The sequence below is a fragment of the Heterodontus francisci genome, chromosome 33, assembly GCF_036365525.1.
Source record: "Heterodontus francisci isolate sHetFra1 chromosome 33, sHetFra1.hap1, whole genome shotgun sequence".
NCBI classification, from domain to species: domain Eukaryota; kingdom Metazoa; phylum Chordata; class Chondrichthyes; order Heterodontiformes; family Heterodontidae; genus Heterodontus; species Heterodontus francisci.
In genome coordinates, this window is record NC_090403.1 from 27,313,298 (window position 1) to 27,332,149 (window position 18,852).

At 45.2% G+C, this 18,852-nt stretch overlaps 1 protein-coding gene across 4 annotated transcripts in view; it reads right to left on the reverse strand.

The window, feature by feature from the left end:
- fam171a2a (family with sequence similarity 171 member A2a) overlaps nucleotides 1-18,852 on the reverse strand; it is a 305,765-nt gene that overhangs the window by 82,124 nt on the left and 204,789 nt on the right. For all 4 annotated transcript variants that reach the window (XM_068013227.1, XM_068013226.1, XM_068013231.1 and 1 more), the window contains one exon: nucleotides 16,986-17,162. In XM_068013227.1, coding sequence (XP_067869328.1) covers nucleotides 16,986-17,162 — 177 coding nt within the window. The remainder of the gene's footprint in view (nucleotides 1-16,985; nucleotides 17,163-18,852) is intronic.

An 18,852-nucleotide genomic window follows, 5' to 3' on the forward strand; every position in this document is an offset into this window, starting at 1 on the left:
GCCTATTAACAGGCTATTAAAGGCCTCTTCCCACCATCTCTGGGACCTTACTAGCAGTGGGTGGTGCCTCCGTGGGGAGGGCGCCTTGTAAAATGAGGTGCCCTCCCTCCCTCTTTCAAGGGCAATCTGTGGCCCACAGAGGACCCCGTGCCAAGAACCACTGGGACCCCACTATCCCCGGACTGCATGACCACCCTCTCACCAATCCCTCACCAGGGCCTTCCAGACTGGCCCCAGCGACCCCGCCTCACTTACCTGAGGTCCGAGATTTCAGTACTGGACCTGGGTACAAGGTCTCTGCAGTACCAGCAGTGGCTACCGCTCCTGGTGGCACTGCCAATACTGCTGAGCTGCCTACCCTCTGATTGGCCAGCAGCTCTTGGAAGCAGGATCCCGGTCTTTAAAGGGATGGGGATCCCGCTTCGTGAAACTAGATGCAAAAAGACCAGAGCATCACTCCGGGGGTGGGGGGGGGCAGGAAAAGACCAAGGTGGGATTCCCTCCTGCTTTTTAGCCTGGCGCCGGGAGCCCTGCCTCCTACACAAAATCCAGCCCAGGAGACTCACTAGGGTTTAAAGTAAAGAGCAGGGCAGCTAAAACTCAATATTAACCTGGAGCTATGCTGTGGGATTGCTTTTAGCGATAATGCCTCACTTGTGGATGCATGCTAAATCAGAGCACCAAGATGTGTTATCGTTAGTAATTTGAAAAATATGCCAATTAATTAAAACATGGATTTAAACTTTATATGTGGACCTCTTGAGGCTCCATAGACACTTAATTTGGTCCATGAAGACAAAAGGATCGAACACCTAATATAACATGTTTGGATCTTCGCTGAAGTTATAATGACAATTACTTACACAACACACATGCATAAAGAATATGGGAAGTTCTCACTCCAGCACTCTGCCCCAGTGTATTGGAAATCTTCTCAGAGTTGCAAACCCACAAACACATTTCCCTTTCCCCTCACTTGTGGAATATGTTGGCAGATAAGGTCATTGATGTAGTCAATATATGGGTAAAAGACACAAATAGCTATGGTCACTGACAAAAGGGATCAAGGTACATGGTGAGAGGGTGGTGAGGTGGAGATGAACTATAGAGAGGCAGCTTTTTGAGCCTAATGGGCTTTTCCTGTTCTTAAATGTTCTAAAATCCATATGCATGAAGAAATCTCCTCGAAAATAAAACAAGTTGTCTGGTGTTCATTCTTTAGATATTTCACATTTCACAGTTGAATTAAGTCTGAGGCACGCACAGCTTATGCCCTTTGACCTCTGCACTTTGTGCCCTGGGTTCTGGCACTTTATAACCAGGAACAGTGGGGAAGGGCAGAGGTCAGTGCTGCGAGTGTACAAAGTTCCTTTTCCCAAGCTTAGCCCCTACTACATGAATTTAAATAGAGATACGGTGAGTGCTGGCAGGGTCATCACTGTTCTTTAAGACAGAGGAGAGATTTTTCAGCACCAAGCTATACATCAGGATACATTTAATAAACTGACCAAAGAATCACTAATATCTAAATGCAAACCGAAGGAATGTCAAACTACCAGTACAAAGTAACCATTAGTGGCAACTTGCTCTCTGATTTGGCATTGTTTTAAAAATTATTTAAAGATAACATGATTGGTATTTACAGTATAAAGTGCTCCCTCATTTGGGCATCTCCCTGGTATGAGGGTATACTATGCCTAGGGCCATCCCTGAGGCGCTCTACCTCTCCTCCTTTAAAACGCTCTTTAAAACCTAAACTTTAGAACCTGTGTTCCTCTGTAGGGTGGCTGTACATTATGATGCCACTGTTGCTGGCCAGAATACAGATGATTGGGTAATTCCCCCATCAATCACTCCTGGTTTAAGTAACTGGGATTGATTTTATGCACAGAATTTGCATGTAACTATCCTCCACTTACTGCATTTTGCTGGAGAAATAAGTCTGCTTTTATCAGGGGATGTAATCATTCTGCTTCAGTCACAAGTTCTGCTTGCTGTAATTTGTGGAGACACTTCTTCAATAGACTGTACACTGTTGTAGAGAGCGTTTAAATAAACTGTGTTTGCTGTAAAACAGACTGCTTGCTGTGAGTCCTGTCCTGTCTCCAACTCATTGGCTGACACAGTGTAACTAGTTGGCATATCATTGTCGTGCTTAGTCCCTGATCTGCTGCCACCAGGGTGTAGTTGAAAGCAAGCTGCTGAATCAGTCAGATATATCCTATCTAAGCATAAAATGATACAGGGTATGTCAGACTTATATCTTACTCCTCTCTTCAGCCCTGTCTAGAAATCCTTCCCCAAATTTTCTAACTCACTGTATTCAGTCTTCTATATTTTATAAACAAATTCAATTCTCTCCTCAAGGCCCTGGCACATACTGGGGCTACCTCCCACAGCTGCCAAGCGGGAGTTCTTCACAAGCGAAGTGCCACAGTGAGCATTAATGTGCTAGTTGAGAGTGGGGACTATAGCAACTGTGCTCAATCCTATCTTCATCATCTCTCCCTGTCTCTCTCACACACACACACACTTTCCACCAAGTTACTGGAGCAGGAACAGCAACCTCCACTGAGTTTTGGCCTCTCCAGCCCAGGGGTACTGAGGACAGTTGTGGCACTTCAATTATTATCCTGACTGGGATCAGGTAAATGAGCACAGAGCAGGAAGTGGTATTTCTGATTAATCTGGCTCCATACCGTGCAAACTGGATTTCGCAAGATTCAAGGCGAGGAGTAAAAACATTCTGAGTGAATTTCCAGTGAAGACTGAAGTCAGGAGTCAAGTCAAAAGTCAGCGCTGCTAACTATGGTCATAGTCCTGCAAGGTTAGTAGCTCTGCCACTGCTAGTGATGTGGTAGTTTATCCCCACTGTTGCCAGTGAAGGCAACATGGTTGAAACACCAACACTTAAAGCTGCTGCTGGCTTGGACCAGGCTGCTGGGGCAGATTCCTTAGAAGGGCATCTTTTGTGTATTGCCCTCAGTGTATCAGGAAACTTCTATTTATGGGTTTGGATATTTTAAAGGGATACTGCTGCCCAATGGAGAGCTCTCGGGCTCGCTCAGTGACTGAAAGTATCAGAAACAATGTGTCCATCAACTCACCAAAGTCACCAGATCTGCTGCAATTTTAACCATTGTGAATCAATCACTAGTTTTTAATTAACACGCAAGACATACAGCAGCTTGTGGTGCTCAGGCCCCACTCTGCTCTGCTCTTGATCTGATTGGGAATTATTGAATGCACAATACAGTTTCTCCCAGGAAGGGTGAGGAAGAGTCAGAGCACAGAGTCACATCTGATAGGTAAATTGGCCATTATAAATAGCCCTTAGTATAGGTAGGGGAATATAGGGACAGGTGAGGATGTGGTAGGAATATGGGATTAGTGTAGGATTAGTATAAATGGGTGGTTAATGGTCGGCACAGACTCGGTGGGCCGAAGAGCCTGTTTCAGTGCTGTATCTCTAAATCTAAATCTAAATCTAAAAATCTATGTCTGGTCCAGCTAAATGTTAACGATTCCATGTCATTGCTTGAAGGGAGGGGAGTTCTCGCTGTAGCTTCGTCAATGTTCCTCCCTCTATCAACACCACCAAAAAACTGTTCTGATGAAGGGTCGCAGACCTGAAACGTTAACTCAGTTTCTCTCGCCACAGATGCTGCCAGACCTGCTGAGTGTTTCCGGCACTTCATGTTCTCCTTCCACCAATAAACAAATTAATGTCAGCCGTGGTTCATATGATCACTTCTGCGTCACAAGGTTTTGAGTTCAAGTCTCACTCCAGGACTTGAGCACAAAATTAGTGCTGACACTTGAGTGCAGTACAAAGGGAATACTGCACTGTCGGATGTGCCGTCTTTCTGATGAGATGTTAAACCAAGGCCCCATCTTGCTGTGTGGGTGGATGTAAAAGATCCTGTGGCACTATTTTGAAGAAGAGTAGGGCAATTATCCCCAGTGTCCTGGCTAACATTTATTCCATAATCAACATCACAAGAACAGATTATTTGGTCATTGTCATATTGCTGTTTGTGATTGTATGCTGTGTGCAAATTGGCTGTAGCGTTCCCTATATTACAACAGTGACCACACTTCAAAAGTAGTCCATTGTCAGCAAAGCGCTTTGAGATATCCAGCGGTCGTGAACAGCGCTATGTAAATGCAAGTATTTCTTTCTATTTATCACATTGTTGTCTGGGATTTCATCCGGGCGACGAGCGTCTTGGCCACCGCCAAAAGCACCAGCGAGAGCCCTCTGCGCCACCTCCTCTGGGGAAGGCCCATTGCATTATGTGCCAATTAAAAGTGTTCAGAGGCAGGCCTTCCTTGGGATCAAGGGCCCCGGCAATGGAAGTCCCGCCTTCTGAGAGCTGCCAGCCAATCAGAGGCAAGCAGCTCTTTTACTGAGCAGTGCCACTGTGAATCGCTGAGGATCGAGGCCACAGGTGGGTCATGGCAGGAGGGGTTTAGCAGGGTGGGGGGGTCACAGAGAGAGTGGGGTCATCAGCAAGGACAGGCAGTTGGCTTTCAGTGCCCCCCACCCGCCCAACCCCGTGCCGTGCCCCTCAGTCAGGCATTAGTTGCCTTTTAATGAGGGACAACCCACCCCACCCCCAACCCCCTGGAGTGGGCAAGTAACCTGCTCGGGTTTGCTTGGTGTGCTCACCGTGCAGCAACAGGCCCGCCCGCCCGCCACTGGGATAATTCTGGCAGCGGTGGGATGAGGTGCTTAATTGGGCATTAATTGGCAGCGGGGCAGAAAGACCATTCACAGGCCTTTCGGCCCCAGACTTAATCTGAGTGGAGGCAGGAAGGTGCGGGGTCCCCTGTTGCCACTATCCTGCCTGATTAAATCCTCTCCCCGCCTCCAAACGCACCAGGGGAGTAAGATCATAAAACTCCCCCTGTTGTTTGGCGTGTACAAAATGACTGCCACATTTGATAGCATAGTAACAGACAATGAAGGGTTTTGATAGGCTGAATAGGGAAAGACTGTTTCATGTGGGGAGGATTCATCACTCTAAAATTATCCCCTAAGGAAAGAGGAGTGAGGTTAGGAGAGTTCTTTTTTACTGAGGGGATTATTGAAGCATGGCAATGTTTGTCAACAGGGAATGGATAAAGCAGAAACCATTTCATTTTGTAAGGGAGAATGAAATGCATATTTGAAGCAAGGCCATTGGGAAACAGCAGGGCAGTGGGATTAATTTTGTATTGTTCTAGCAAAAAGCCAGCACAGACATGATAGGCCAAATGGCCTTCTTTTGTGCTGCAAACTAAAATGGGTTCAATGCACTTCAAAGAAATTGTGATCAAAGTTAAGTGATTGTGTGTGAAGCACACTGATACGTTTGAGATTTTAGAAGATGCTACATCAGTTCCTGGTCGGGCAAAGCCTCGATTTTAAAATTCTCATCCTTGTATTCAAATCCCTCAATGGCCGTGGCCCTCCCTTTTTCTGTAACTTCCCTGGCCCTACAACCTCGGAGATCTCTGCACTCCAAGCTCTGGAATTCCCTCCATTAACCTCTCCAGCTCTTCATTGTTCTCTCCTCCTTTAAGACACACCAGATTCAGAGTGCTGAAAACAGTGGAGGCACTCGGAGTACAGAAAGTGTAGGGTGGCACTTAAAAAGGTAATTAGGAGAGCGAACAGGGGACATGAAAAAACAAGTGGGCAAGATAAAGGAAAATCCTAATGGGGTTTTATTAGTATATTAAGGGCAAGAGGATAACCAAGGAAAGAGTAGGGCCCATTAGGGACCAAAGTGACAATCTGTGTGTGGAGCCAGAAGACATGTGAGGTATAAATAATTACTTTTCATCTGTGCTCACTATGGAGAAGGACGATGTAGGGGTAGTGATCAGGGAGGGGGATTGTGATATACTTGAACATATTAACATTGAAAGGCAGGAAGTATTAGCTGTTTTAGTGGGCTTAAAAGTGGATAATTCCCCAGGCCCAGATGAGATGTATCCTAGGCTGTTATGTGAGGCAAGGGAGGAGATAGCAGGGGCTCTGACACTAATGTTCAAATCCTGTCTGGCCACAGGAGAAGTACCAGAGGACTGGAGGACAGCGAATGTGGTACCATTATTCAAGAAGGGTCGCAGGGATAAACCAGGTAATTACAGGCCGGTGAGTCTAACATCAGTGGTTGGGAAACTATTGGAAAAAAGTCTGAGGGACAGGATTAATTTCCACTTGGAGAGGCAGGGATTAATCAGGGATAGTCAGCATGGCTTTGTCAGGGGGTGATCGTGTCTGACTAACTTGATTGAATTTTTTGAGGCGGTGACTAGATGTGTAGATGAGGGTAAAGCAGTTGATGTAGTCTACATGAACTTCAGTAAGGCTTTTGATAAGGTCCTGCATGGGAGATTGGTTAAGAAGGTAAGAGCCCATGGGATCCAGGGCAAATTGGCAAATTGGATTCAAAATTGGCTTAGTGGCAGGAGGCAGAGGGTGATAGTTGAGGGTTGTTTTTGCGAGTGGAAGCCTGTGACCAGTGGTGTACCACAGGGATCGGTGCTGGGACCCTTGCTGTTTGTAGCGTACATTAATGATTTAGACATGAATATAGGAGGTATGATCAGTAAGTTCGCAGATGACATGAAAATTAGTGGTGTCGTAAATAGTGAGGAGGAAAGCCTTAGATTACAGGACGATATAGATGGGCTGGTAAGATGGGTGGAGCAGTGGCAAATGGAATTTAATCCTGAGAAGTGTGAGGTGATGCATTTTGGGAGGATAACAAGGCAAGGGAATATACAATGGATGGTAGGACCCTAGGAAGTACAGAGGGTCAGAGGGATCTTGGTGTACTTGTCCATAGATCACTGAAGGCAGCAGCACAGGTAGATAAGGTGGTTAGGAAGGCCTATGGGATACTTGCGTTTATTAGCCGAGGTATAGAATATAAGAGCAGGGAGGTTATGATGGAGTTGTATAAAACGCTAGTTAGGCCACAACTGGAGTACTGTGTACAGTTCTGGGCACCACACCATAGGAAGGATGTGATTGCCCTGGAGAAGGTGCAGAGGAGATTCACCAGGATGTTGAGTGGGCTGGAGCATTTCGGCTATGAAGAGAGACTGAAAAGGCTGGGATTGTTTTCCTTAGAGCAGAGAAGGCTGAGGGGGGACCTGATTGAGGTATACAAAATTATGAGGGGCATTGATAGGGTAGATAGGAAGAAACTTTTTCTCTTAGCAGAGGAGTCAATAACCAGGGGGCATAGATTTAAGGTAATGGGCAGGAGGTTTAGAGGGGGTTTGAGGAAACATTTTTCCACTCAGAGGGTGGTTGGAATCTGGAACACACTGCCTGAAGAGGGGGTAGAGGCAGGAACCCTCACAACATTTAAGAAGTATTTAGATGAGCACTTGAAACGCCATAGCATACAAGGCTACGGGCTAAGTGCTGGAAAATGGGATTAGAATAGTTCGGTGCTTGATAGCCGGCACAGACACGATGGGCTGAAGGGCCTGTTCCTGTGCTGTATAACTCTATGATTCTAAAACCTAGCTCTTTGACCAAGCCTTTGACCATCTGTCCTAATATCTATGTGGCTCATTGTCAAATTTTGTTTGATAATGCCCCTGTGAAGGGCCTTGGGATGTTTTGCTATATTAAAAGGTACTGTACAAAGGCACATTTTCATTATATAAATGAGAGCTAGTTACAGGGTGTGTGTGGGGACCTTGGGAGCAGATAGAATCATAGGAATTTTATGGCACAGAAAGAGGCCACTTAGCCCATAGTGTCTGCGCCAGCCAAATATACGATCCACCCATTCTAATCCCACCTTCCAGGATTTGGTCCATAGCCCTGCAGGTTACGGCAGGTGCATATCCAAACTCCTTTTAAATGTGTAGCCACTCTTGGTGATGGGCATTGAAGTCCCCCACCCAGAATACATTCTGTGCCCTTACTACCCTTGGTGCTTCTTCCAATTGGTGTTCAACATGGAGAAGCACTGATTCATCAGCAGGGGGCAGGGGGGGGGGGGGGGGGGGGGGGGGGTGGGTGCGGGGGGAGCCCATCATCAAGAGTCGGTGGTAATCAGCAGGGGGTTTCCTTGCTCATGTTTGACCTGATGCCATGAGATGTGAGGACCCCCAGGGCATCTCCCTCTCGACTGTATACCACTGTGCTGCCACCTCTGGTGGATCTGTCCTGTTGGTGGGACAGGACATACCCAGGGATGGTTATGGTGGTTTCAGGGGCATTGTCTGTAAGGTATGATTCTGCAAGTATGACCATGTCAGGCTGCTGCTTGCTATCTCAATTTTGGCACAAGCCCCCAGATGTTAGTCAGGAGGACTTTGCAGGGTCGACAGGGCTGGGTTTGCCATTGTCGTTTCCAGTGCTTAGGTCGATGCCGGGTGGTCCGCTCGGTTTCATTCCTTTTCTTACACTTTGTAGCGGTTTTAATACAACTGAGTGGCTTGCTCAGCCATTTCAGAGGGCAGTTAAGAGTCAACCACGTTGCTGTGGGTGTGGAGTCACATGTAGGCCAGACCAGGTAAGGACAGCAGATTTCCTTCCCTGAAGGCCGTTAGTGAACCAGATGGGTTTTTACAACAATTGACAATGATTTCATGGTCACCATTAGACTAGCTTTTATTTCTTGGCCTATATTCGTCATTAATCAGTTTGAAATTCCTGTTGCTGTGAGCCATAGAGGGTAACATTCCTAGAATGGAGGAATTCCCTCCCTATTCCCCACTGGCTCAGATATACGTGGAATACCAGCTGCTGCTGCATGAGATAATTATACTAATCACAGCCCACCCCTAGAGACAGCCAGACTGCCTTTTACCCAAAGTATCTGACACTAAACTGCAGTAATTAAAAATGCAGAGATTCATCATGAAATCACAATGTGGCGTTTACCAAAATCAAATCTGATGCCCCTTAACCCTTTCATCGACAATAACCATATTTAGCCTTGTAAAAACTCCACTCGAGGAACTCCCAATTCTGCTCTGCATCGCTACTTTTGTGCCTCGTCTCAAACTGCAGAGTTTGAGAGCAGAGTGACATTCTCCAATTGAAGGCGTAAACATCAGATGCAACACACAGCTTGCACAACATAATAACAGTTATTAACAGGGAATGTGAAGAGCAGAGTTGAATGTTATTGTCGGAGCAGCCAGAATCAAATCCTTACTGACACATTCTACACCACAATTGGCAGGCCTCAGACTGTAGGTACGCTGCATCTAAATGGCTCTGTTGCTAAGACAACTGGGTAATGTGGAACTGAAAAAGTTTTAGCGTTCTTCTTATCTCCCCTCTTAATAAGAGTACCTTCTCCTGGTTATTATCCTGTGACTCCTACCAGAAAATGCATCAAGGTGGACTTTGGTGAGGAAAGGATTGGGTTTGGCCATGATGACTCCCATCGTTGAACAGCCTTATAATGCTCACTAACTACATCATTTGGGCCAGGCAACTGAGGACAGCAGGCACACATGGATGTTTAGACTGCAGATACAGCACTCAGTACAAATTAAAAGACCTGGGTAGCACATACCTGTCCTTGGCTATGATTGTATCAACTTTTCTGGTGGCATAATCTGGCAGGCATAATTCCTCAGCCTTAACACGCCACTGTGAGCAGTGACATTGGCCTGGGGGAAACATTACTTCACCACATAAATCATCAACTGCACAGCAAGTGTTTTAAGGTTGCTTAAATCATGGTGACTGCCCTTTAAAAAACAGAATCTTACAGCATACAACATTTCAGCATAAAGATTTCTAAGCTGCAATATATAGAATCGATGCGTGTGAGGGAGGACCAAACCTCGGAGAGTTATATATGACATGCTGGGGGTGAAATTGATATTGGGATGTTAGCACAAAATGGGCAATAGCAAATTGGTAGTCCAAATTTCATTCCTATTGGAGATCGCGCAAGTCCAATTTTGGCCACTGCAGAGGGCTCGTGACCTTTAATTGGAGAATGATGTTTGTCAAGTGGACAGAACTTGAATTTCAATCTATCAGTCAAAGAGGGGACGACAAGTTGAAAAGTGATAATCAAGGAGAATTCACATCATATCACAGTTGTGTAAGAAGCTATTTCATAAACGTACTAGAGTTTTCAGTCATATTCACTTGGAGATGCACAATCTCCATATATGGCTTCAGAGCTGCCATAAAGGAGGATGTTTCAGCAATCATGTCAGGTGATCTGCTGTCATAAATTGTGCAGACTTTTGTTTAACTAGTCATTTTATATTTATGGAGTCGTACCATCTAAACATGCTTTCTCAGATCATTAGCTCTTTCAAAGAGCTGACACAAACACGATTGGCCAAATGGCCTCCTTCTGTGCTGTATCATCCTATAATTTGATTCTATGACCACATGGTGCTTGAAAAAGTCATACATTAAAGATCTGCTTAGTCCAGAACATTTGGTCACATGCTGTCAGATGTTTAAGCTGAGTTGTCAAGGGTAGGAACATGGAGATTTGGGTGATGCATGGACCCTGTTGGGAGGATGGCGAGTGCCAGGAACAGAACAATTAGTTGGGTGGTACCAAGTTCCCTTAAGGAGCTGTGCTGTTGGAAGGAGGGGTAGGCAAATATCTGAGTGGAATTTGCTACCAAGAAGGGAGTCCACAAGTCTTGCTGCTTCCACAATTTCAGACACTGCCTGTGCGTGTAATCATCTTAACAAAATACTGTTGCCCTTTAAAAGGAATACTCTAGAATTTAGCCCTGTCATGGCTTTGTTTTTGAATATTAATCCAAAAACCAGGAATCTCCACTGCTGCAGAACATCCAGGGAATCCACTGTTCCTGCCCTACCCAGTCGACTCATTTCTGGAATTTTCTAGATCAGGATGCTAGATTTCACTGATATATACAAGTATGTAGCGTGCTCCCTATGACAATCACATGGGGGGGAGGGTAAATCACCAAAGCAACAGACATGCTGGAAGGATCCACAAAATCTTCAGAAATCCCCCACCCCTACATTCCAGACCACACTTAGCTAGTGTTTACCTCATCTCCCATGTGCTCACTGAGTGGACTGTGTACAAATACCGCCACTTGAAAGCTTCCTCAGGGGACCCAAAATCCTTTGTGACTCCAGGCATGTCTGTGACATCACTGAAATAGCTCCAGCAGTCTCCACCAGCAACTGCTTTGCTTGAAAATAGTTCTCTGCACTGAATACATTTCATGCCACGCTTGAGGAAACAATCCATAAAACCCGGTCGTCCAATTTTTCACCTGCACCTGTCCCTCTGCAATTATTACCATGGTAACTAGATCTGGCTGAGAAGTTTGAGTGCCTTCATAACAAAGCCCCAGCTCTTTCATTTTTCCCCCACTGGCCTCTGACAGATCAGACTACGGGATTATGGGGTAGAAGCTGGACATCATTGCACCCATTTTCCAGGCAGATAACAGGGCAGGTGTGGGTGAAGAGGGAAGTGACCAATTTCATGGGGCTCTGCCCTGCCACCCAAGAACGCCTGAGAAACATCAGACGCTATATTAACCTCAGACAATTTTCAGGCATTCAGGGTAGTTGCCTAAAACAGGTGTGAGGCCTCTTGCGCATGTTCCTGAGGAGCCTAACTCCTCTTTTAGGACCCCTTGGGAAATTTGGCTGTCCTATGCGGAGCCAGCGCTGGATCTGCTCAACTCAAGTTTTGCTGTTGTGGATCCGGCTTAACAAGCAGCTGCCGCCAAACAGATAAGTACATTATTTTTTTAAAAGGAGGAGCAGTTGTGCTCCTCCAGACTCCATAGCACTCCTGATATCCGCTATCAGACCCTGCTTCACCCCCTAGTGTCCCTGCCCGAGACTCTCCTGAGGCTGATGCTGGTGAGGCAAGCGGTCCAAAAATGGAATTGTTTTGAAGGACAAGCTGCCTGAGGAGGCATGACGGGTACCAGCAGCTCATACTCATATTGACACTTACTGGGAATTGGCATTAGTGTCGGCATCTTCAGAAATTTTCCAGTTTGATTGTGAACACATAAATACTACAGATTTAAAAGAATGTTGTGACTTATGTTGGAAAAGACCCACTGCGATTTTAGTTCAATGCAAGAGTATATTGAGATGATTTCAATTGTGTAGCAGCAACACAGTTTCAAGGTGCAGAGTGGCGAGTCCTGATGGTTTAAAGAAAGATAAAAATTGCATTCATTTGGCATTGTTCACATTGTTGAGGGGTGCTAAAGCAGATCACAGTCAACAGAGTGATCCCATTTCCTTCACAGCAAGTGATGCAATGTAGGAGGCACCATTAGACTGTAGACACTCTAACCTCATGTGCATCCCCGATTTCTATCATTCCACCATTAATGGCCATGCCTTCAGCTGCCAAGACCCTAAGCTCTGGAATTCCCTCCCTAAACCTTTTCACCTCCCTAACCACGCTCTCATTAAGTAGTTCCTTAAAACTGACCTCTTTGAACAACCTTTCGGTCAACTGTTCTAATATCTCTTAATGTGGCTCGGTATCAAACATCTTGTCAGAGAATGCTCCTGTGAAGTGAACGGGAAGATTTTTACTACCTTAAAGGTGCTATATAAATGCAAGTTGTGGTTGTTGTTGCACTACTCAATCAAGATTGTCTTTTATTGAGATGACTGTCTTTCACCACGTAGAGGTGTTTTCTCAGATGAGCCTGTTCCGTAAACACAATTTAATGCTGTACTATTGGGAAATCTTTATGTGCTCCTTTCAGTGTGATGTTTTGCTGGGCGTATTTTATTTGAGCTCCGAAAAAAAAATTTAGAAATAAATTTAACAGTAGACACGACCAGTGATGTGATGTGTAATCTTCACTTCAAGACTGCAATAAAGTGTGTAAAGCAAAGCAATAGTTAATTTGATTTTCTGCTCTTCCCCTCCACCCCAACACCACCCCCTACCCCATCACACTCCCCTCGGTTGTTTCCAGCTCCCTGTAACTAGAAATATTTAAGCAATTAATTGTACTCTACTAATTGTACTAATTGAACTGTTCACCGCGCAAAGAAAAATTAATTAGCCAAAATGATATTCAAATGAATTGAGTGACTTCAATGCTTCTACAGATATTTAGATGGCACCTGATGAAAGTTCTGATGAAAGGTCAACAGACCTGAAACGTTAACTCTGTTTCATTCTCCACAGAAGCTGCCAGACCTGCTGTGTATTTCCAGCACTTTCTGTTTTTATTTCAGACCTCCAGCATCTGCAATATTTTGCTTTTATCTTAGATAGTGCCTGTTGACTGTGATGTCTTTCGGGACTGGAGAGAGGTTTAGCAGAGTTTAGTATAAGGCATGAGGCAGAGATAGAGACAGTGACCACAGCAGGCTGTTGAACATAAAGGCTTCTTCTTTACTCTGATTTAGTTTCAATTTCCCTTTTGCTAGCATCTGTGTTCTACAGCTACTCCAAATGTACACAATGCACAAGGCAATTTCAAAACACTACATTGGCCATTTATCTAACCTACAGAACATAAGGGCTCGACTAGTCCAATGTTCGATTCCTAACACTTTCTCCCTTCTATAGAACTGACCAGGCCATAAAGGATCTGAAAATTCATCCAAGTAATAATTGTGACTGATGGATAGAGCGCAGCTTTTTTCAGGGACTCCAGCTTTAAGTGAAGAGAGAAAACAAAATGAGCATAGAGCCACAAGCTATCTAAATTGCCTTGTTTCTGCTGGAACGGCACTCGTGTGTTTTACCAACTCCGCATAAATATGTCAGTTTAGGTCAGGGAGAAGCCAGAAGAACAACAAAAAAGATCCACTCGCAAAATATTGACCTGCAATACATATCCCTGTCAGCCTTGACAAAGAGAGGCTGTAATTGTGCAAAGCCCCGAAGCACATTATTGACTTAAAAGCGCATCTGAGAAGGTACAGAAGGTACAGCTATTTCCATCAGTCATGCCCTTTCTCGCAGATCCCTGATGGGTCAGCTGGCAAAGCCAACACCCAGTTTGATACCGAACCACTGAAACCAGGGAGATCCATGGTTCAATCTGTAATGAATTCATTCTTCTCGGCTAATATAGCACTGGGAACAGCCACAATTGGCCTCTACACTCAGACTGGTCAGAAAGGGAATTGCCACACCATCCCATGATCCCTGCTGAAAATGTCCGTGTGAATGTTGGGTATAGCCAGGATCAGGGATGGCCGCAATGGAACACCCAGCGTCTTGGCTTGTGTGTTAATATTATTCATTTGGGAAGGCAATAGTTGCCCATGGAACTTTACAGCAATAAGCACCAGTGCTTTCAAGATAGGAGTAGGGCAAATTATTCAATGTTTGGTGAAGGGGGTTGAGTTCAATTTAATGCTGGAGCTCCAAAATATTGCAGACCAGTAGCATGTGGGATCGTGACCACAATTGGCCACATGGTAAACCTTCTTATATCAAGTGTGCATTGTCCAGAAGAGCTGTGGTTCCTCATTGATGGGGAGGGAAAGCCATTGAGTTAGTCAGTCTGAGCTTCTACAATGAGTGCAACTGGTTAAATTCATACATGGATAGTTCAGAGCACTGGCGTATTTTGAATTCAGCAACATACTTTTTAGTGGCAATGTTCATCCATAAACAGAACATGTTCTTGGTTTTCTGTACAGAAATAAAGCAGCTCACGGAGGTTTCACAATCCCTTTGCAACACAAGGGGGCTTTAATCTGGACACTAACTACTTTTGATATCTGTGCTCAGCTGAGATTTTGCCACATGGAATGGGGAATAAATGCAACATTTTTATATGCTCCATAAAATTCATATGTTTTCAATGTAACAACACAACTTACAGAAAGCACAGAGGTGATGAGTGAACGGGACTTGATGCGAGTTAGAATATGGGCAGCAAAGTTTGAATGAGCTCAAGTTTATGAGGTAAGTAAGATGGGAGGCAAGCATGGAGAGCATTGGGATAGTCTGAAGGTAACAAGCATTGATAAGGGTTTCAGCAGCAGATGGGCTGAGGTAGGGGCCGAGTCGGGTGATATTATGAAGGTGGAGGTTGGCAGTCACAGTACCGGGCAAGGATAAGGTGCTGGATGCTCAGCTCAGGGTCAAATAAGGCACCAAGCATTTTGTGCATGAGCATGCCAAAACCAAGGGGTCAGTTGCTGGAGTCTATTCAATTTCCACTTTTTCTTTAAATTTTGTCTAAGAGCAACAGACGGGAGATCAACTAGTTCAATACAAAAAAAACAAGACCAGTGTAAAAAAGTTAGGAAACGTTCTTGAAAACACAGGTAAAAATAGTCCGACATTGTACTGTGAATTGGCGACGCAGGTAATGTTAATAATATTGGCAGCAAAGTTAAAGTGTCACTTTCCTTAAAACTGCACATTTATATTCAGGCAAATTAGATAGTGGTCCAGGAAAAAAGCCAGTTGAACTAGAGATACAGCAATAATCTCACTGGCACTGCATTCAATCAGTAAAATGACACCACCAGGCGGTTTGGTCCAGTTTTCTGGGGCTTGAGTAGGCAAGAATAAATTTCAGCTTGAAAGGTATCGGAATGCAGAATGTGAACAACATGGGCAAACAAGAAATCCCACCTTGTTAGTCTGATTTGAAGCCACTTGAACATCACTAGGTCTATTAAAGGAAACATTGAAATCCATCTGTAGTCTAACGGTGCCAGGAATTTATATATTCTATTTAATTCAAGTCAAATCTAAAATCTTCATCTGCTGCCTCCCAAACCGGTGGCGTCTATCGTTTAGAAGATCAAAAGCAGCAAGTGTTTGGGAACACAATCATCTCCAGCTTCAAGTCACACCCCATCCTGACTCGGATGTACATCACCGTTCCTTCATCATTGCTTAGTCAAAATCCTAGAAATTCCTACCAAACGGCACTGTTGGTGTACCGTTACCACACAGACTGCTACGGTTCAAACGACAGCTTACCATCACCTTCTCAAGAGGAAATAGGGATGGGTGCTAACCTTGCTTGCGATGCCTATATCCGATGAATGAATGAGGAAAAAAAACTTCAAGTCTATCTGCTTAAGTGACCTGAAATATAGGCTGGGATTTTATGGGCCCACCTGAGGCAGGGAAGGAGGCTGGTGGCTGGGGTGAGGGCATGGAGTATTGCTACAGGTGGTGGGGTGGGTAGGTGGCAGGGTGAAGGGCCCGTCACCAAGTGATCTTCCCAGAGGTAGAATAGGCCTACGATGGCCTTCCCACCCAGAGGCCAATTGAGGCCCTTAAGTGGCCTACTAATGGCCAATTAAGAGCCTGGTCCTGCCATTGCTGGGATCTTACCAGCAGTGGGAGGGCCCACCGGCGTGCAGGAAGGATGCCTTGCAACATGAGGCGCCCTCCCTGCAGGCTTGGGGGGAGGACCCTTTTCCGTGTGCAATTCGTGGCCCAAGGAGGACCCACACCTGGAATAACTTTATCACCCGGGACCCCCCTACCCCCTGGACTGCACGACCATCACCCCCATCGCCCCTCACCGGGGCCTGCTGGACTGGCCCCAGCGACTCTGTCTCACCTACCTCGTGTGGGGTTCCAGCTCTGGGCCTGGGTCCGAAGCCTTTGCAGTACCGGCAGTGGCCGCCACTCCTGGTGGTGCTGCCAATACTGCTGAGCTGCTGGCCCTCTGATTGGCCGGCAGCTCATGTAGGCGGGGTCCCCAACTGTAAAGGGCTCGCGAATCTTTAATTGAAAAACACCAGAGGATCGCTCCAGGGGTGCCGCTACAATACAGAGGCGGGTTTCCCCCCCTGCCTATTTGGCCCGGCGCCAGGAGTCCTGCCTCCCACCCAAAATCCAGCCCATAAAGACAAAGGGTCATTAATCTGAGATGTTAACTCTGTTTCTCTCTCTCTACAGATGCTACCTGATATGCTGATTTTTTCAGCATTTTCTGATTTTATTTCTCAACTATAACCTGTTTGGTTCAATGTAAATTAATGTAAAATGTCTACCTCAGCAAAGATTACTCACCAATCTTCTTATCAAACTTCCAGACTGGGATGTTTCTTGCCATTGTCACAAGGCCATCAGCGGGGAGAGGGACAGACACTTGAATGGGACCCGACACTTGGACAGCAGAGCCATTACTGGTGAACAGGTGAATGCTGACTGCAGCCACAGGAGTCAGTTCAAGCCTGGAGTGGTTAACTATTAAAAAAAAAAATCAGCAGCAATGTAATGTAAAGCCAATTTGCTATAAGCCACAATACAGAATCACAGAATTGTTACAGCGCAGAAGGAGGCCATTCAGCCCATCGTGTTCGCACCGACTCTCCAAATGAGCAATTCACCTAATGCCATTCCCCTGCCTTCTCCCTGTAAACCTGCACATTCTTCCATTTCAGACTAATTCCCTTTTGAAGGCCTCAATTGAACCCGCCTCCACTACACTCCCAGGCAGTGCATTTCCAGATTCTAACCACTGAATTCAAACTGAATCATTTTTTTCTAAGGCAGCAAGGTCACTTCCGTCAATTAAGGATTACAGGCTGAAATTTATCTTTGGCATAACAGGCAATAGTGAATCCACAGCCCGATTTACACTAGGAATTTCTTTTCCATTAAAGCCAGGAAAAATGGGGATGGAGAGAAACGGCTGCTGATTCACAAACGCCTATTTTGCACCACCAATTCCCAATTTCACCTATATATATTTAACAGGAACTTGTTAAGCTGAATATTATTCTATTATCTTGCCTAAAATTGAACAGGAAAATGCTATGAAATTGTGAAAGGGGAGACGATGGCATGGTGGTAATGTCACTGAAGTAGTAATCCTGAGGCCCAGGCCAATGTCCTGGGGACACTGGTTCAAATCCCACCACGGCAGCTGGTGGAATTTAAATTCAACTAATCAATAAATTGAAAGTAATGGTGCCATGAAACTATCATCGATTGTCATAAAAACCCACCTGGTTCACTAATGTCCTTTAGGGAAGGAAATCTGCCATCCTTACCTGGTCTGGCCTACATGTGACTCCAGACCACAAGGTTGACTCTTAACTGCCCTCTGAAATGGCCCAGCAAACCACTCAGTTGTCAAGAGCAATGAGGGATGGGCAACAAGCCTTGCCAGCGACACCCCATCCCATGAAAAAAATGTGGTACAGCATGTACTGCAGGTAGCTCTGGAAAAAGCTTCAAAAAAGGTTTGTAACTGATTTTTATGGAGTCAGGAGGAGCATTAAAGCACCTTCTGACCCCGCAAAAATGAAATCCCTAACCCTATATTGCCCGGCCCTCCCCAGTGATTACCTCCCACCACCAACCATCCCTACTCCACTTTAATTTTCAAGCACTGCCTGGGTTTTCTGGTGAAGTTACTAGATTCTTGGTCTGCTCCAATCAGCAAGAGCTCCAAAGATGCGAGCAGCCCACTGGCAGATTATTAATGAAGTCCCATTATAAAAATTGGTCAGCCTCACTTCACCCACCCTCGCCCAACAGAAGCAGGCTCATGAAAGTTTAGCCTTATATCTTTTAATCCATTTATTTTATTTAAGTAGATGACCAGAGAGACCAAGTTTAATTTGTTAAGAATGGTCCAGATCAAGGCTGGTCGAAAAATCCATTGTGAGAGAACCTTCTCCACACAAACTGTAGCAGTTCAAGAAGGTCCACCACCACCTCCTCAAGGGCAACTACAGCAATAAATGTTGGCCTTTCTAGCAATGCCTATATCCTGAGAATGAATTTAAAAATGAAAGCTTCGACTTTTGCATTCACAGATTTTCTATTTACGTCCAATTCATTGGATCAGATCTTTTTAGTTGGAGATATAGGAACATTGAGAGATTTGAGGGTAGAAATTAAAGTTTCTGATAATATGCTTAATGCA